This window comes from Melospiza georgiana, chromosome 1 (assembly GCF_028018845.1).
Source record: "Melospiza georgiana isolate bMelGeo1 chromosome 1, bMelGeo1.pri, whole genome shotgun sequence".
Classification (NCBI taxonomy): Eukaryota; Metazoa; Chordata; class Aves; order Passeriformes; family Passerellidae; genus Melospiza; species Melospiza georgiana.
The window spans coordinates 107,981,211-107,994,317 of NC_080430.1; the positions used below are offsets into that span (position 1 = coordinate 107,981,211).

At 42.9% G+C, this 13,107-nt stretch overlaps 1 protein-coding gene across 1 annotated transcript in view; it reads left to right on the plus strand.

Annotated features, from left to right (window-relative positions):
• CABLES1 (Cdk5 and Abl enzyme substrate 1) overlaps positions 1 to 13,107 on the plus strand; it is a 70,150-nt gene that overhangs the window by 41,498 nt on the left and 15,545 nt on the right. The window contains exons 4-7 of the mRNA XM_058039667.1: positions 356 to 433; positions 10,310 to 10,409; positions 11,925 to 12,081; positions 12,864 to 12,967. Of these exons, the coding sequence (XP_057895650.1) occupies positions 356 to 433; positions 10,310 to 10,409; positions 11,925 to 12,081; positions 12,864 to 12,967 (439 nt within the window). The remainder of the gene's footprint in view (positions 1 to 355; positions 434 to 10,309; positions 10,410 to 11,924; positions 12,082 to 12,863; positions 12,968 to 13,107) is intronic.

The following is a 13,107-nucleotide window of genomic DNA, read 5'->3' on the forward strand; positions in this document are numbered from 1 at the left end:
ATTGTAGTGAGTTGACAGAATGGTCCCGTGCCTCTGTGGGTAGACTCCTTTCACTAGGAAAGCATCTGTCCTGCATTCCAAGTCACATATTCAAGATAGTCCTCCTAGAAAGCCTGTAGAGGGAATGGGGCTCCACTACTCATTCACTGCTCATTTGCTGTGGCACAGGCTTCAGCACTTCTGTAAAGACTCCATAGCACAATATCTGCGAGACGTAAAAGAAGACAGAGAAATCGTCCATTATGGAAGTTATGTGATTGCAAATTCCTCAATGGTAACATCTATTGCTTTGCTTATTGTGGTGGGATTTTTAAATTTTAGTCTTTGATTTCTTTTATTTTCTTTTATATTTTAGAATAGTCCTTATCAGCAGCAGAAGATCCTTCTGTAGCATATTTTCAGTGCTGCCATATCGAGACTGTACCCAAGTCGGGTATGTATATCCATACGTGTACTGCATAGTCTTTCTGGGCCTGCATGTAGACCTGATAACAGAACACAGCATGATGGAGCCTAATGCTTTTACATGTCTGCTCTGAGAAGAGATAAATGCTCTTAGGTGTATTTGCTTTGTGGACTATTACCAGGTTAAAACTACAGCTCTCAGTCCCCACTTTATTTATATGTGTTGTGGTATCTTTGATTATTAAGCTGGAGAAAACTACTCCCATGGAATCAATGTTCTTGAAAAAAATGCACTTTTTTATTGTTTCTTCTGGTTTCACTCATCTTTGACAAAACAAATACTCTAGTCAGCATGACTTTAATTGTATAAGATATCTTAGCTGTCTCTTTCTCCTAGGCAAACATAGTGCTACTAAATCTAGATTTCTAGAACTATGAATATATACTTGGATTTAAACAGAATACTTTTGTATTTAATACTTTTAGTCACTGGTCAGATCATTTAGTCAGTGAAAGCATTATTTTGGTGATAATTTTGTACAGGTTCATAGCTGTCTGTGCAGCTGCCTCGCATCCCCTGACATGCTCAGACTCTGGACCTCTGATAGGAAAGTTCCTTTGGAATGGACAAGCTCTCCAGAGACTGAGAAGGCTTTTAGCTCTTCCACTGAAACCACAGAAGTGGCAGAAACTGGATTTGGCTGGGAGATGTGGCCTGGCAGGCTGTGATGGCCAGCTGGGTGCAGAGCAAGGCTGGGATGGGCAGTGCTGGTGGGCAGCAGCTCTGTGACCCTGGCACAGGGGAATAGCACGGCCACCATGCTCACTTGCCAGAGACCTGAGAAGTCCTTGTGGTTGACTCAGAGCACAAAATGTGTGGGAAAGAGTCAGATGATACACTGAGGGGGGTTTGGAAGATCCACAAATCATCTACAGTCAAATCTTTCCACTGTATAAAAGACAAATTTGGCTCATACTTTCCAGCCATCTATTTAGTTCTCGAGAGCGATTTGTCACAATCTCCTTGTGCACCAGTAATCCAAAACAAAGGGAGATTATTTTTAATGCACAAAGGAAGCACCTTTGTCAGGAGGTTGACTCTGTCTGCTCACTCTTACAGTAAATTTTTTCCCTTAATTAAACTGTGATGACACATCAGGCAAATTCTTGACAGACTGGCAGATTTGTTCTTTGTTCTTGAGTACACTGTCATTCTTTTATGGTCATCATCCTGTGGAAATTGCCTCTTTATTGAAAATTGAACACATTTTGAAACTTTGATGACTGGTTATACCTTCTAAATTACAGCAGTAACGAGCCCAGCTGAAAAACTAAATATTATTTCAGCATGTCATGTCTTGTACTGTGCTTGCACAGCAAGAAGGGCATGGGATGAGAAGGTAGAAAGTGCCAGTACACAACAATCCAACCCTGTTCCCTTGGCTGTAAAAGCCAAGATTTAAAAAAATGCCCTCTGTCTTTCTTCCAGAGCATCAGAGGAAGAGAGAAACAATTCAGTGGCATCTCCTTCCAGGAACAGCTGGTGTAAAGAACAGATGAAGCAGTATAACATAAACTGTAGCCACTCTGTTCAGGCTGCACAGTGCTTGCTTGCTTGCACATTTTGGATGTGAAGTAGGAGGGGGGAGACACTGGATACTCTTGTGAAGTACTGTAATGACAGCATCCTTTAGCTTTGCTTTCTCTGAATCCCTGGATTGCTGATGTCTGTCCCCAGGTAAGATGTCCCAGCTGGTTTGTGCTCTGCAACTACCACTGAGCAGTTAATGAAAAGAAACAGGTCCTTGCAGGGAGCTGTGGACACATCTGAAATTTGAACTGAAGAGAGCCCCAGCAGGAGTGGGAGAGCAGGATGGATGAGCAGGCAGGAGTTGTTCTCTGTGAGAGGAGCACATAGTGGAGCTGCTGCTGCTTCTCCACCTCTGCTCCAACTCACAGGCACTGTGGCTAGTGAGGAAATCTCCAGGCACAGCTGTTTGTGGAGGCTGCCAGCCCATGTTGTACTCGAGGCAGTGCAGAAGAGCTGTACTCCACCAATGCTGGTAGATACAGTCTGTAGGAGCAGATGCATTATAAAAACATGGTAAAAGGCACTTTCTGAAGTCCCAACTCTATGTGCCTGTCCTGTGTGGATGGGGCAGCATCACCCCTCACCAGTGAGGTGTGAGAAGTCTATTCCAGACTGTGGTCCTTAATTGCCTGCCCTCCATGCAGAGGTCAAATGACAACAGCAAGAACCCTCCCCAAAAACCTCTAAACCACGATTTTAAGTGGCTGTACCAATACAAATGGAGGTCTGGGGAGAGAGACATAGTTGTACATGAAGGGATGAAGTTTGAGGTGCCCCTGGAATAAGTTTCCTAAATGCTTACTCTTCTTCTTCTATCTAGACCAGCAGAGCAAGTGTGAGAGCAGATATTGCCAGGTGAAGGCAATGTAAGGAAAGCTTCACTGCAAGTCAGGAGCTGAAGGAGGTGCTAGCATCTTGGCTGCTGGCATTTCTTGCCCTTCAGTACCTCTTGATGTTACAGCCCAAAGTCACCAGACCATAGTTGGGGCTTAGTGGTAGCTAAGGGGAGTATGTAGTGATGTGAAAACACTTGTAACAGTGTTATTGCCTCTGTTCTTAATTGGACAGACACAGAGAAAGGTTTCCTGAATGTTTGGTTTTATGGCATACAGAGTCATTGTGTGATGCACAGGTTAGAGGCAAGTGCTAGTACTGCAGGTTTGGATTGTGCAGTTGCCTCTCATTTTTCAATGCATTGGAAGCCTTAATGGATAAAGCAGTCCTCTTTCTTCTTTAAATATAATATTCCAAAAGATGCAAGATCTACTTTGTGAACCATGTTGAAACTGCCTCAGTATCCATTTCATATCTTCCTTGCCACAGATAAGCATTAATCCGATCTAGTTCTTTAGATGGGCAGAAAATTGGAGGTGTTGACCTCCCATTTTTGTCAGAGGTGCACCTTGTGCATCCCCTGAGCTGCTGTGGCACACAGCTCCTCTGTCAGAGGTTGGTTGTCACGGTGGAAGCTCACAGCAAACAGACTTGAGCCTCCATACTGTTCCACTTCCAGGACAGGGGAAGATGCCTCAGGTCAGCAGCAGGGATCTGTCCTACCACACACCCCCTCAGGACAGGCGTGTGCACCCTCATGCTCACCTGCTCTGGGCCCTCAGAGGGGATTTGTGTCACAGCAAACCAAAGAGTGAAGCCATTTGCAGATGGATTAAATAAGACTTGAGGGAATTATTTGTTTGGAGATGGGTTCCAGATGGTTTGAGGTGAATTGGATTTCAGCCCTTTGAGACAGGAGACGGGGATCAGACACACCAGATATTATCCTTTTAGCCATTAGGGAGGTCATGTTCCGGACACTTGAGTCCCTAAAGAGGAGCTCTTACAGCCAGACTCTGGGGACATTCCTGAAGGTTTCTGCCCACCCCACTCCCCAGCTTGGTGTGTGCAAGGGCACTTTGTGGATCCACCTTGTGGCCCCAGCCAGGATGGAGAAGAGCCAGGTTCAATTCTGCCCGTCCTGGAAAAAGCAGACATCCTGGGCAGGGGAGAAGGGAGACAATTCTCCATTGCTTGCCTGTTCCTGAAGCTTCTCTAGGCACCACTTCTCCATCAGCTTCCAAGGACATGGTGCAACTCTGGCAGTGCTCACAGATGTTGTCAACATTGCTCCCTGTGGCCAGCAGGATGTGTTGCCCTGCAAAAATGGTCAGCTTATGTTTGCAGCCAAGTGAGAACAATCCAGTCCTCATTAGTATAGCCTAATCAATTTCCATAAAGAACAGTGACAATGTCTGTCACTGTTAGAGGTGTTAAAAAGGAGGAAGAAGGTACCATGTTGATTTTCACCCCGAAAATAAAAGGTATTGCAGTTAGTTGGGTTTACAGTTCTGACACAGTGTGGTTTGTTTTTTATCTTTGGCACACACACCATTATGCTTCATGATTTAAAAATGTGTTTTGGAAAAGGCACTTTTAAGGCTTGTTTTTATCAATGGCAAAAGCATCCACGGATTGAAATTGTACCTATTCTGATGATATCTTTTGTGATGTTGTAAGAATTCTTTTAAGAGCTTCCAAGTTCCTGTGAAGTCCTGTCCAGAAGATGAATCTGGAGGACCTGGGGGAGGAGGAGAGCTGGCAGTGGGACACAAGTGCAGCACTGCAGCCTGCTTATTCTTACATGAGCACTCAGACCTGGGCTTGCAGTGACTGACTGACAGCAGGGCTGGAGGTGATGAGCTGTGGGACAGAAAACTCAAAGCATCAGATAGTGCACATCCTTATAAAGATGGCCAGTTCACCTCATCTTTTCTTCTTCCTGGCATTGAATTCATTAAGTGGATAGAAATTTACCTGCAGTAGGCGTAGCTGCTGAATATTGCTGTCTTGACAAAAATGCAGGTACTCCTCTGACAAAACTTGCCTCCAGCTAAAGGAAATAATGCAGCATGAGTAATCAAATGGATTGATGCCCAGGAAACAGACCATTCTTCTGAAGTAAAGCAGCAAGTCACTAGATAAAAAGAATTTGTGTCCTTCTCAGAAATGCTACTAACCAGCTTCATCCAGTTTCTAAAGATAAGTCACTGCTGAATTTAACTTCAGATTTAACTAAATGCTGGCCAGGACAATATGTTCAATGATGCCAGGAGCAAGAGGTTTTCAATACCATCCCCCCAATTAGTATCTAATGAAAATGATCAATTAGTCCAGAGACCTGGCATTCCCAACAGCCTTCTTTATCTAAACTCTGCAATATTTGTTCATATTTAGTGTTTAAACTGGGTAAGAAAGCCATATGCAAAATGAGGCAAAAAGAAGGACTCGTGTGGTTGTCTTGCTGCCATCAGTAATTTGGCAAGTTAGTGAGTGTGGAAAACAGGGCAATATTTACAGGAGAAATGAGAGCATCTAAATTGCCATATGGATAGTTGCAATAAGCAGACAGCAAAGCAGGATACTTTGTTATATCCTTCAGAGTTCCTTGCTGCTCTTCCCCAACAGATTTTGTATGCAAGGCAGTTTTGATTAAGTCATCAATCTTGAGTGCTTTTCCTGAGCATGTATCGTTCTGTAGGCCTGGGGAAGAACAACTATCTGTTTTTAGCCTGTGACAGGGAAGCTGAAATATCCTTGCATTTCTTTACCATTGCCCATTTTCCCTGCTTCTCACAAATTGAACAAAAAATGGAACCAAGTGAATATTAGCTTTACAGAAAGACATGTAAATCTGAAGGTTTTTTCCTCACAATAGGAGATTTCAAAACTCATCATCTCATGTATGAATTTTATAGAGCCACTATTGCTCATTCTTGAGTGAGTTGTCCTGTTCCCTAAGATTGAAATTGACAAATGAATCTCCAAAAGCTAGTAAGTTTAAATTTTGAACTTCTACTCTGTATTGCGCAAAACAGAGTAGAAAGAAAGAGGGAAAGAGCTGGCATGCTGACAGCTAAATATCTTTGGAGAGAGAAAAAGGAGGCTGACCCATTAGAGCCATCTTTCCAGGAGTTTTTTTGCTCCTTCTCCCTGTAAATTGCAGCTGGAGTTGTTCTGGCAACACTAATGGCATTAGGATCTGAAAGCTCTTGATCAATTATAGCAGGCAGTCTCAGGCAGTGGGAGATCTGCTGCTAGTCTGACTGGCAGTGCATCTTTTCCAGAGCTCTCAGTGTCCTTGTCTCTATAAACAGAGATGATAAGTAAAAATTATTTACACTGACAGATGAAAATGGCATCTTTTCTTGATGTCTCATGAACCTCTTTTACTTTTAGAATAAATCTTAGCAGTGGAGGGGGGGGGATAGCTAAGCATAAAATGCAGGCACAGAGGGCTGACATCTCTAAACAACAATTATCAGATTCCTTTTTGCAATAAGCAGAAGGCTTTTTCATGTATCTGGAAGTCTGTTTAATATTTCATGGACTCCTAAATTATTCACAGGTTAGAGTGCTCAACTGTTACTGTCATTTAAAAAGCAAGTGCCCAGCAGGAGTGTTGCATGGGACTTTGTAGATCATGTCAAAGCATAACATTTGGTTCATTAAAGAAGTGCTATACTTCCGAAGGTAACAGCTTCCAATTTATACTCTGTTAATCCTGGCCTGGCTAGTAGAAGACATGGGATTGGTTTTTTTGATCCTTATCTATTTGCTCAGTAAAACTTTTCACCATCTGACAACAAATCTGGGATCCCATGTCACCTGGTATGGTTCCTAGAAAATCTGTGAACTCTGTTAGATGGAGAAACTTTGATTTTTTTTTTCTTGCTAAGGAAACTACCCAGTCTGACTGCTCAAGAGACTGCTGGTCACATTCCAGTGCCAGAGACTTTCACTGCTGGGATTGAAGCTGCTTCTTGGTGGGTGGCTCCAGTGACCCAGTGGGTCCCTGTTTGACTCCTCACATACCCCATTCAGACCAGGTTTCCTCACAAGTCTGACCCCAGGTTTCCCATGGCAATGTCCAGCTGTCTCGTTCCATAAAGCCATTTATTCACAGTGCAGTAGCACAGGAACAGCCAGAGCTGGGGCCTCTGAGGTCGGTTCCCAACCAAGGAACCCCTGGGCATTTATATCCTCACAGTCTCCAGAAGTCTCCTCTTCCTCCTGAGTCTTTGGCCGCTGCCCCCTCTCTGTGCCCATCCACCTTGCTGGCTCACTGGTTTTCCTCTCCTTTATTACCCAAAAGGCTGCAATTCCCAGCTCTCCTGTGTTTCCCAGTGTCCATTCACCTGGCTGGTGTCACCCACCATCCTGCCCTGTGTTGTCCCAAAGGCTGGCAGTCCATGACCTCTCTTCTCAGGCTCCTGCTTGGAGCTCTGTGCTTCAATCTGCATCTCAGTCTGCAGCTTGTGAGCCAGCTGCTTGTATCTCATGTATTCCTCAACATTCTGCACTTATGGATAATTGAGACAATATGTTTGGTTTTGAGGGTAGTTTCTAACACTGCTTAGTCTTCCACAAATGGTATCCATGAATAGAATATCTAGAGCTTGACATTGATGTAAATCAGGGTAACTCCCCAAACTTTGTCAGAAACTGAGATATAATTTTTTTGCCTCCTAAGGAAATCTTATCCCTGATCTTCTTGTTTTCTCAAGCTTTCCCTGCTCAAATAAAGTGAAGGTAGTAAAATTAGTTCCCATGGTTTATTTTTGGATTTGGGTGTCTGCTTGAATTCCTTGAAGTTTCCTAAAAAGCACTTTTGGAAATAAAGCAGGAAAATCAAAACTGAGGAAGAGGAGGAAGGAAGTTTTCCTTACTGAAATGCCTCTTTGGCAAGGACTGCTGTTCCTTTTCTGCATTTTCTAAGCATAATTTACTACTGGACAGTGGTTTGTGCAGTTCCTCAGTCCCATCGGTAATTTAAATAACTTAAACAACAGTGAAAGCTTGATTGGTTTTTTCTATGAAGTACCTGTCCTCCATATGCTCCTGCTTCATGGGACCCCTTGACCCTGATGCCATGTAAGGACATGTCCTACAAAACCTGGTGGCAGTGGATGGCCACACCAGTGCAGTGGCTGTACCCAGACAAGTGTCCTGACCCTTCCCAGGCACGACTCACCCATTTGAAGAGCTCTAAGGGAAAGCATCCCCCAGATCTTTCCTAATTGTTCTTGGGATGTTGGGGCTGTGTGGAGGAAGAAGCTGTGCTGGGGTCCCCCAGCAGTGGACAGGCAGCCTTTGGGCTTGCTCTCTCAGCAATAGCTTTGCCAAGACCTTCTGGAGCTCTTTGTCTTTAATAGGAGTGAGGAAAAAAAATAAAGGCTTGTCATGCAAAAAGTTTTATTTGCTTGCTGTTGATTGATCGTACTGATAGGGAACTCAAAAAGGATACAGTAAAGTTGCTTAGGAATTCTTTATGAGGTGTTAACCAAGCTCTTTTACAAGAGAAAGGAGGATGTGTATAAGCCAGGATGAGCCTTTCCATTTATATGCTCATAAGAAACTGCACATTGTTTAGTACTGATTTTCCTCAAGAGAAGGAGTTTAATTCTCTGTTTTATGGATAGATTTCTCTCCAAACAGTAACACTTTATTACTCCATTTTACAACACAAGCAGTCATATACTTTCTAGAAATATAGAGCATATGTGGAGAAGGGGAACACCCCAAGTAGCTTTTGCAAAACAGGGAGAATTACTGCAGTGCTGTTCACAGGGTCCTGAAAGGAGAATACTCTTTAAAAACATCAGAAAGATGGGGAATGGAGGCAACAGTGTCCATCAAACTTCAGCTAATGTCCAGGAATCATTCCTGCGTGTGCTCGCACTTGCCAGCTGACCCTGCTCCCCGCTTCAAAGGCACTGATTTCTTTCCAGTCCTCAGAGCTGTTTTTTATTTTTTAAAGCTGCTGTGCTGACTCTTCAAAGGGTGATAGGTTTACATTTGATGAATGACAGAGTTATCTATCTATGTCTGTTAATTACATGGAAAAATTTCTCCATGACATGTTTCCAGAGTTGTAATAGCATTATTTCTTGCGCTGTATCTGTAGGGTCTTGAATGGAAAGAAACTACACTATTCTGATTTCAGATAGTTCAGATATTTGTTTTCATTTTGGGGTTCAGAGGCTTCCTCAGGTTGTGTGTTTGTTTCATAGATAACTGCTGAAATAGTTACAATTTGGCATTTATCTCTGTGAGAAATAGTTCCCTTAGGCTCTTTCTGCGCAGGAGCAGAGAGACTGATACCATGCTTGTGACAGAAAGCTATTTTTACATCATTATTAGTCCAACCCCTCGGTAACATGATATCAGGAAACAAGAATGATAATATGACACTGTGCTAAGTGAACTCCAATCAAGAAACTAAGAGGACTTTGTTGGGATTAGAAACTTGATACAGCCTTTTCCTTTATCAGTGAACTATGTTTTCCAGAAGATAGATGTGTTGGATTTTTCCAGCATTGAGGTACATGACTTACTGGGGGCTCAGGATGGCCGTGTTTCAGAGAAATAAAATGTTTGATAGGTTGGAAACAGGGTGTATTGTATGTCACAGCAGGAGATAGCCCAGCCTGCGACTGAGTGAACAGCCTGCAGGGCTTCTCCTGGCCTCCATGTCAGCATCTCTCCCACACGGAGTTTTGAGCACACACTTGGACTCCAGCAGCAACCAGCCAGGAAAATATTGCAAAATATATATTGTGGAGTTTCATATAGCTCTCATTTGTGAAGCACAGATTTGCTTCTAGTCTTTTCTACCTCTGCTCACATTTTGGTCATGATGCTAAAGCATGGGATACAGCCTGCTCATCTCATATCTCCAAATGGAAGATGCCAGGTGGGTCAGTCCTTCTAAAGTAGATCCCCAAGTTTCCATGCCAGGGTGATGGAAAACTGGCTTTCTCCTGTCAGCCTCCAGCAGAAGGGTCACTGGGCTTTGGCCACTCTTTTGTGTTCTCAAAGGAGCAGGAATCCTTCCTGGAATCTTCCAGAGGAAATTACCTCTGTTTCATGTAGGGGAACATGGGGATGTGCTGTGGGAACCTCTGCCTGCTGGATACATGGCAGTCAAGTGTTCAGGCTGGATTGTTGTATCTCACCTGAAGTGTGTATGACTTCCAGTTCCTTCCCAGTGCCAGGTCCTGTCAGACGTACCCAGGAATGGGGAACCTTGCTCTGTGCCACAGGCTGGGCTTTGAGCTGCAGCCATGAGCAAAGTGGGGGTTTTCTCTGTAAGTATATCAGACAACAAAAGTGCTTCCCATAGGAAAGGTTGTCTGGTCTGTGCTTTGCATTGGCATGTCTGGATTAATGCTGCACCTTGTTTCAGCATTTCGTGGTGGGAGGTGAACAAGGTGTGTGTACTAAGAGCTTATTTCTGCTCTTCTTTCTGCTTCCCAGGGACATGAAGCTGGATGGTGGACGCCAGTGCCATTCTACTGGAGTGTGTCTGAAAGAAATAATTGGTCTTGAAGGTGTGGAGCTCGGAGCAGATGGGAAGGTGGGGATGCTTTAGTTCCTACTCCCTTAGATTTGATGTTATAAGGGGGAAAAATGGCTTAACTAATAACAAGCACAAATACAACATGCAGCATAACACAGTAGTTAAAGCACAGTGTGTGCAACTGTAAATAAGCTTAGCAGAAGTCTATGAGGACTGCCCAAGCTGTCAACACAGACAACTCTGTATCCTTGAAGAAATTTGCCTCTGGCAATATCTGAGTGTGTAAAGCATTACTGAATTACACAGCCTTCCCCTTGCTCTAGCAGGAGGTATCACTGCAGTCTATATTGTCAGGAGCTTGAGAATAATTTCTGGTGAGAGTTGTTGCTGTAATTCTATTTGCTTTCAATTGTATTTAATAACATCTTGCTCAATATTTTTCCAGAGAGCAGGAAGACAGTGGCACAAAGCTGATGAGTCTTTCAAAATCCAGAAGCTCGTTCACTTGAATAGAATAAGCAAATATGAATCTTTAGGGAACTGATTGATTTTAAATAAATATATAGAGGAGAGGCAGTTTTAATTGTAGAAGAAAACATTTCTTCCTGAAATCCTGATTTACTTTCTACAGTTCAGTTTTACTCCGTCTGCTGTCATCTATGGATTTAAAGGCCCTGGGTCAATGCTGCTACACATGTTGTGCTCACCTAACCAGGTGTCAGGCCAGACCACAGGCCGTAAATTCCTGAGGACAATCTGTCTGCTTATAAATAATGAAAGCTCACATGCAACATGTTTTATTTGATACCTGTTCTGACCTCCTCATAAACCAGTCTAGAGTCTCAAACTCTTTTTTTTTTCTTCAATGCAATGTTATTGTTGGAAAATGAGCCAACAAGAAGCAAGGCATAGCTTTTTCTTGGCCAGGGTACAAGCAGAGAATCAGTGCACTCTAAAAATAATTTTGTCACAAGTTACTCATTCACACTTAGTCCGTGTTGGGGGGGTAGTAAATGATCTCCCACAATGATTGCTGTGAACTGGAGCTCACTTATTACATCAATAAGACTGCCAGACAAAGTCCTGGGAAAGAAAAATAGTGGACAAAGTGCTTTAGTTTAGCAGTGTTTAAGTGATTTGCCTCTGGCAGCTGTGTGCTGAGGGACCCATATAGATGATGCTAGTTCAGTAAAGAAGCTGCTGAAATGTGCTACAGACGAGGCTCACTGGAAAAAACCTGACCAAACTGATATATTTTTAAATCTGACCCTTGAGTAGGATTTTGTAAATCCAGTGTATTAGTGTGTGTGTGTGTGTGTGTGTGTGTGTGTGTGTGTGTTTTGCTGAAGAGCTAATGCCTTTGCAAAAGCATTTTTTGCATGAATAAACTGACTGCACTGAAGCAAATGTAGGTGACTGGTTTATATTCATCTGTGCCAAACTACTAAATCCAGAAAATCCTCCATTAATTTGGCTTCTCTTGCTTCCAGTTGGAATGCACCAAAAGCATCCCACTGCATCCAGGCTGGGCTGAAATTAACTGTCTGTCCATTCTGACTTTTTTCTTTTTAGACGGTTTCTTATACCCAGTTCCTATTTCCCACCAATGCCCTGGGAACTCGGAGGAACACAATAGACTCCACCTCATCTTTCTCCCAGTTTCGCAATGCAAGCCATCGTAGCCTTTCTTTGGGAAGAGCTAACAGCACCCAGGGGAGCATTGATGCAGGTAACAGTCTCAAGTAGCTCTTTTTAATACCCTGATGGTAGGCAGTTATTGCAAAGGACTGACGTGTGTTTTAGTCCCCCCATTAGCTTAAAGGAAGTAAATACAGTCTCCTGTTGTGGGTGAAGCACAGCTTATTCCATATTTGCTTAGAAGGCTTGCTTGTGGATGGAGGCTAAATAAACAAGCACGTTGGTAGTATTGACAGCCCCGATGGCACCCAGCATGCCTCCTCCTGTCATCAGCATTGTTTGCTCCTCCTGCATCAGGCTTGTCCTTACCTTCCTTTGCTATGGAAAATTTACAGTGGCAACACAGTAGTCACAAGCTGAAGGTGTAAATTCCACTGGTGACCTTTGTTAGGCTGGAAAGGGCTGTGTTTACAAAACCGGACACAAAACATAAGCCAAAGCACTATATGCTTAAAATATTTTGGCATGATAAATGAAACAAATCAAAACATCTGTTTGAACAGATGAAAACTTGTTGCCGGGAATAAAAGTCACTGTGGAGCTTTAAATAATTCTGCAGTTCTCTAAGCCCTAAATCACATTTACCAGGTAATTCATAAGCTCTAGGTCTTCTATGTCTTGGCAAATCACCTTAATATAGAAATATTTAGAGTTGTCAAGACTTAGAACAATTTTTCATCTCTTTAAAAAACCTTGCATGGAGATAATATTGTGCATTATCTGTTAACTCCTTTGCCACTTCTGTTAAGTCCAGAGATGTCTTGATGTGATGAATTCCTTTCAAAATTCTATGTCTAAACTGTTGTTTTATAGGTAGCGACCTGGGAGACTTTGTTGAATACGACCCAAATCTTTTAGATGATCCCCAGTGGCCATGTGGCAAACATAAGCGGGTTTTAATATTTCCTTCATATATGGTAAGTGATTCTCTGTAGGACAGACGAATTCCCATAACAAAATTCTGAAGGTTGAGGTGTCATTTGGCCATATTTTAAGAAGACTGTTATTATTTTTAATCTACTAATAAGAGCTGTTCAGAATGCTTTGTTCTAAATGA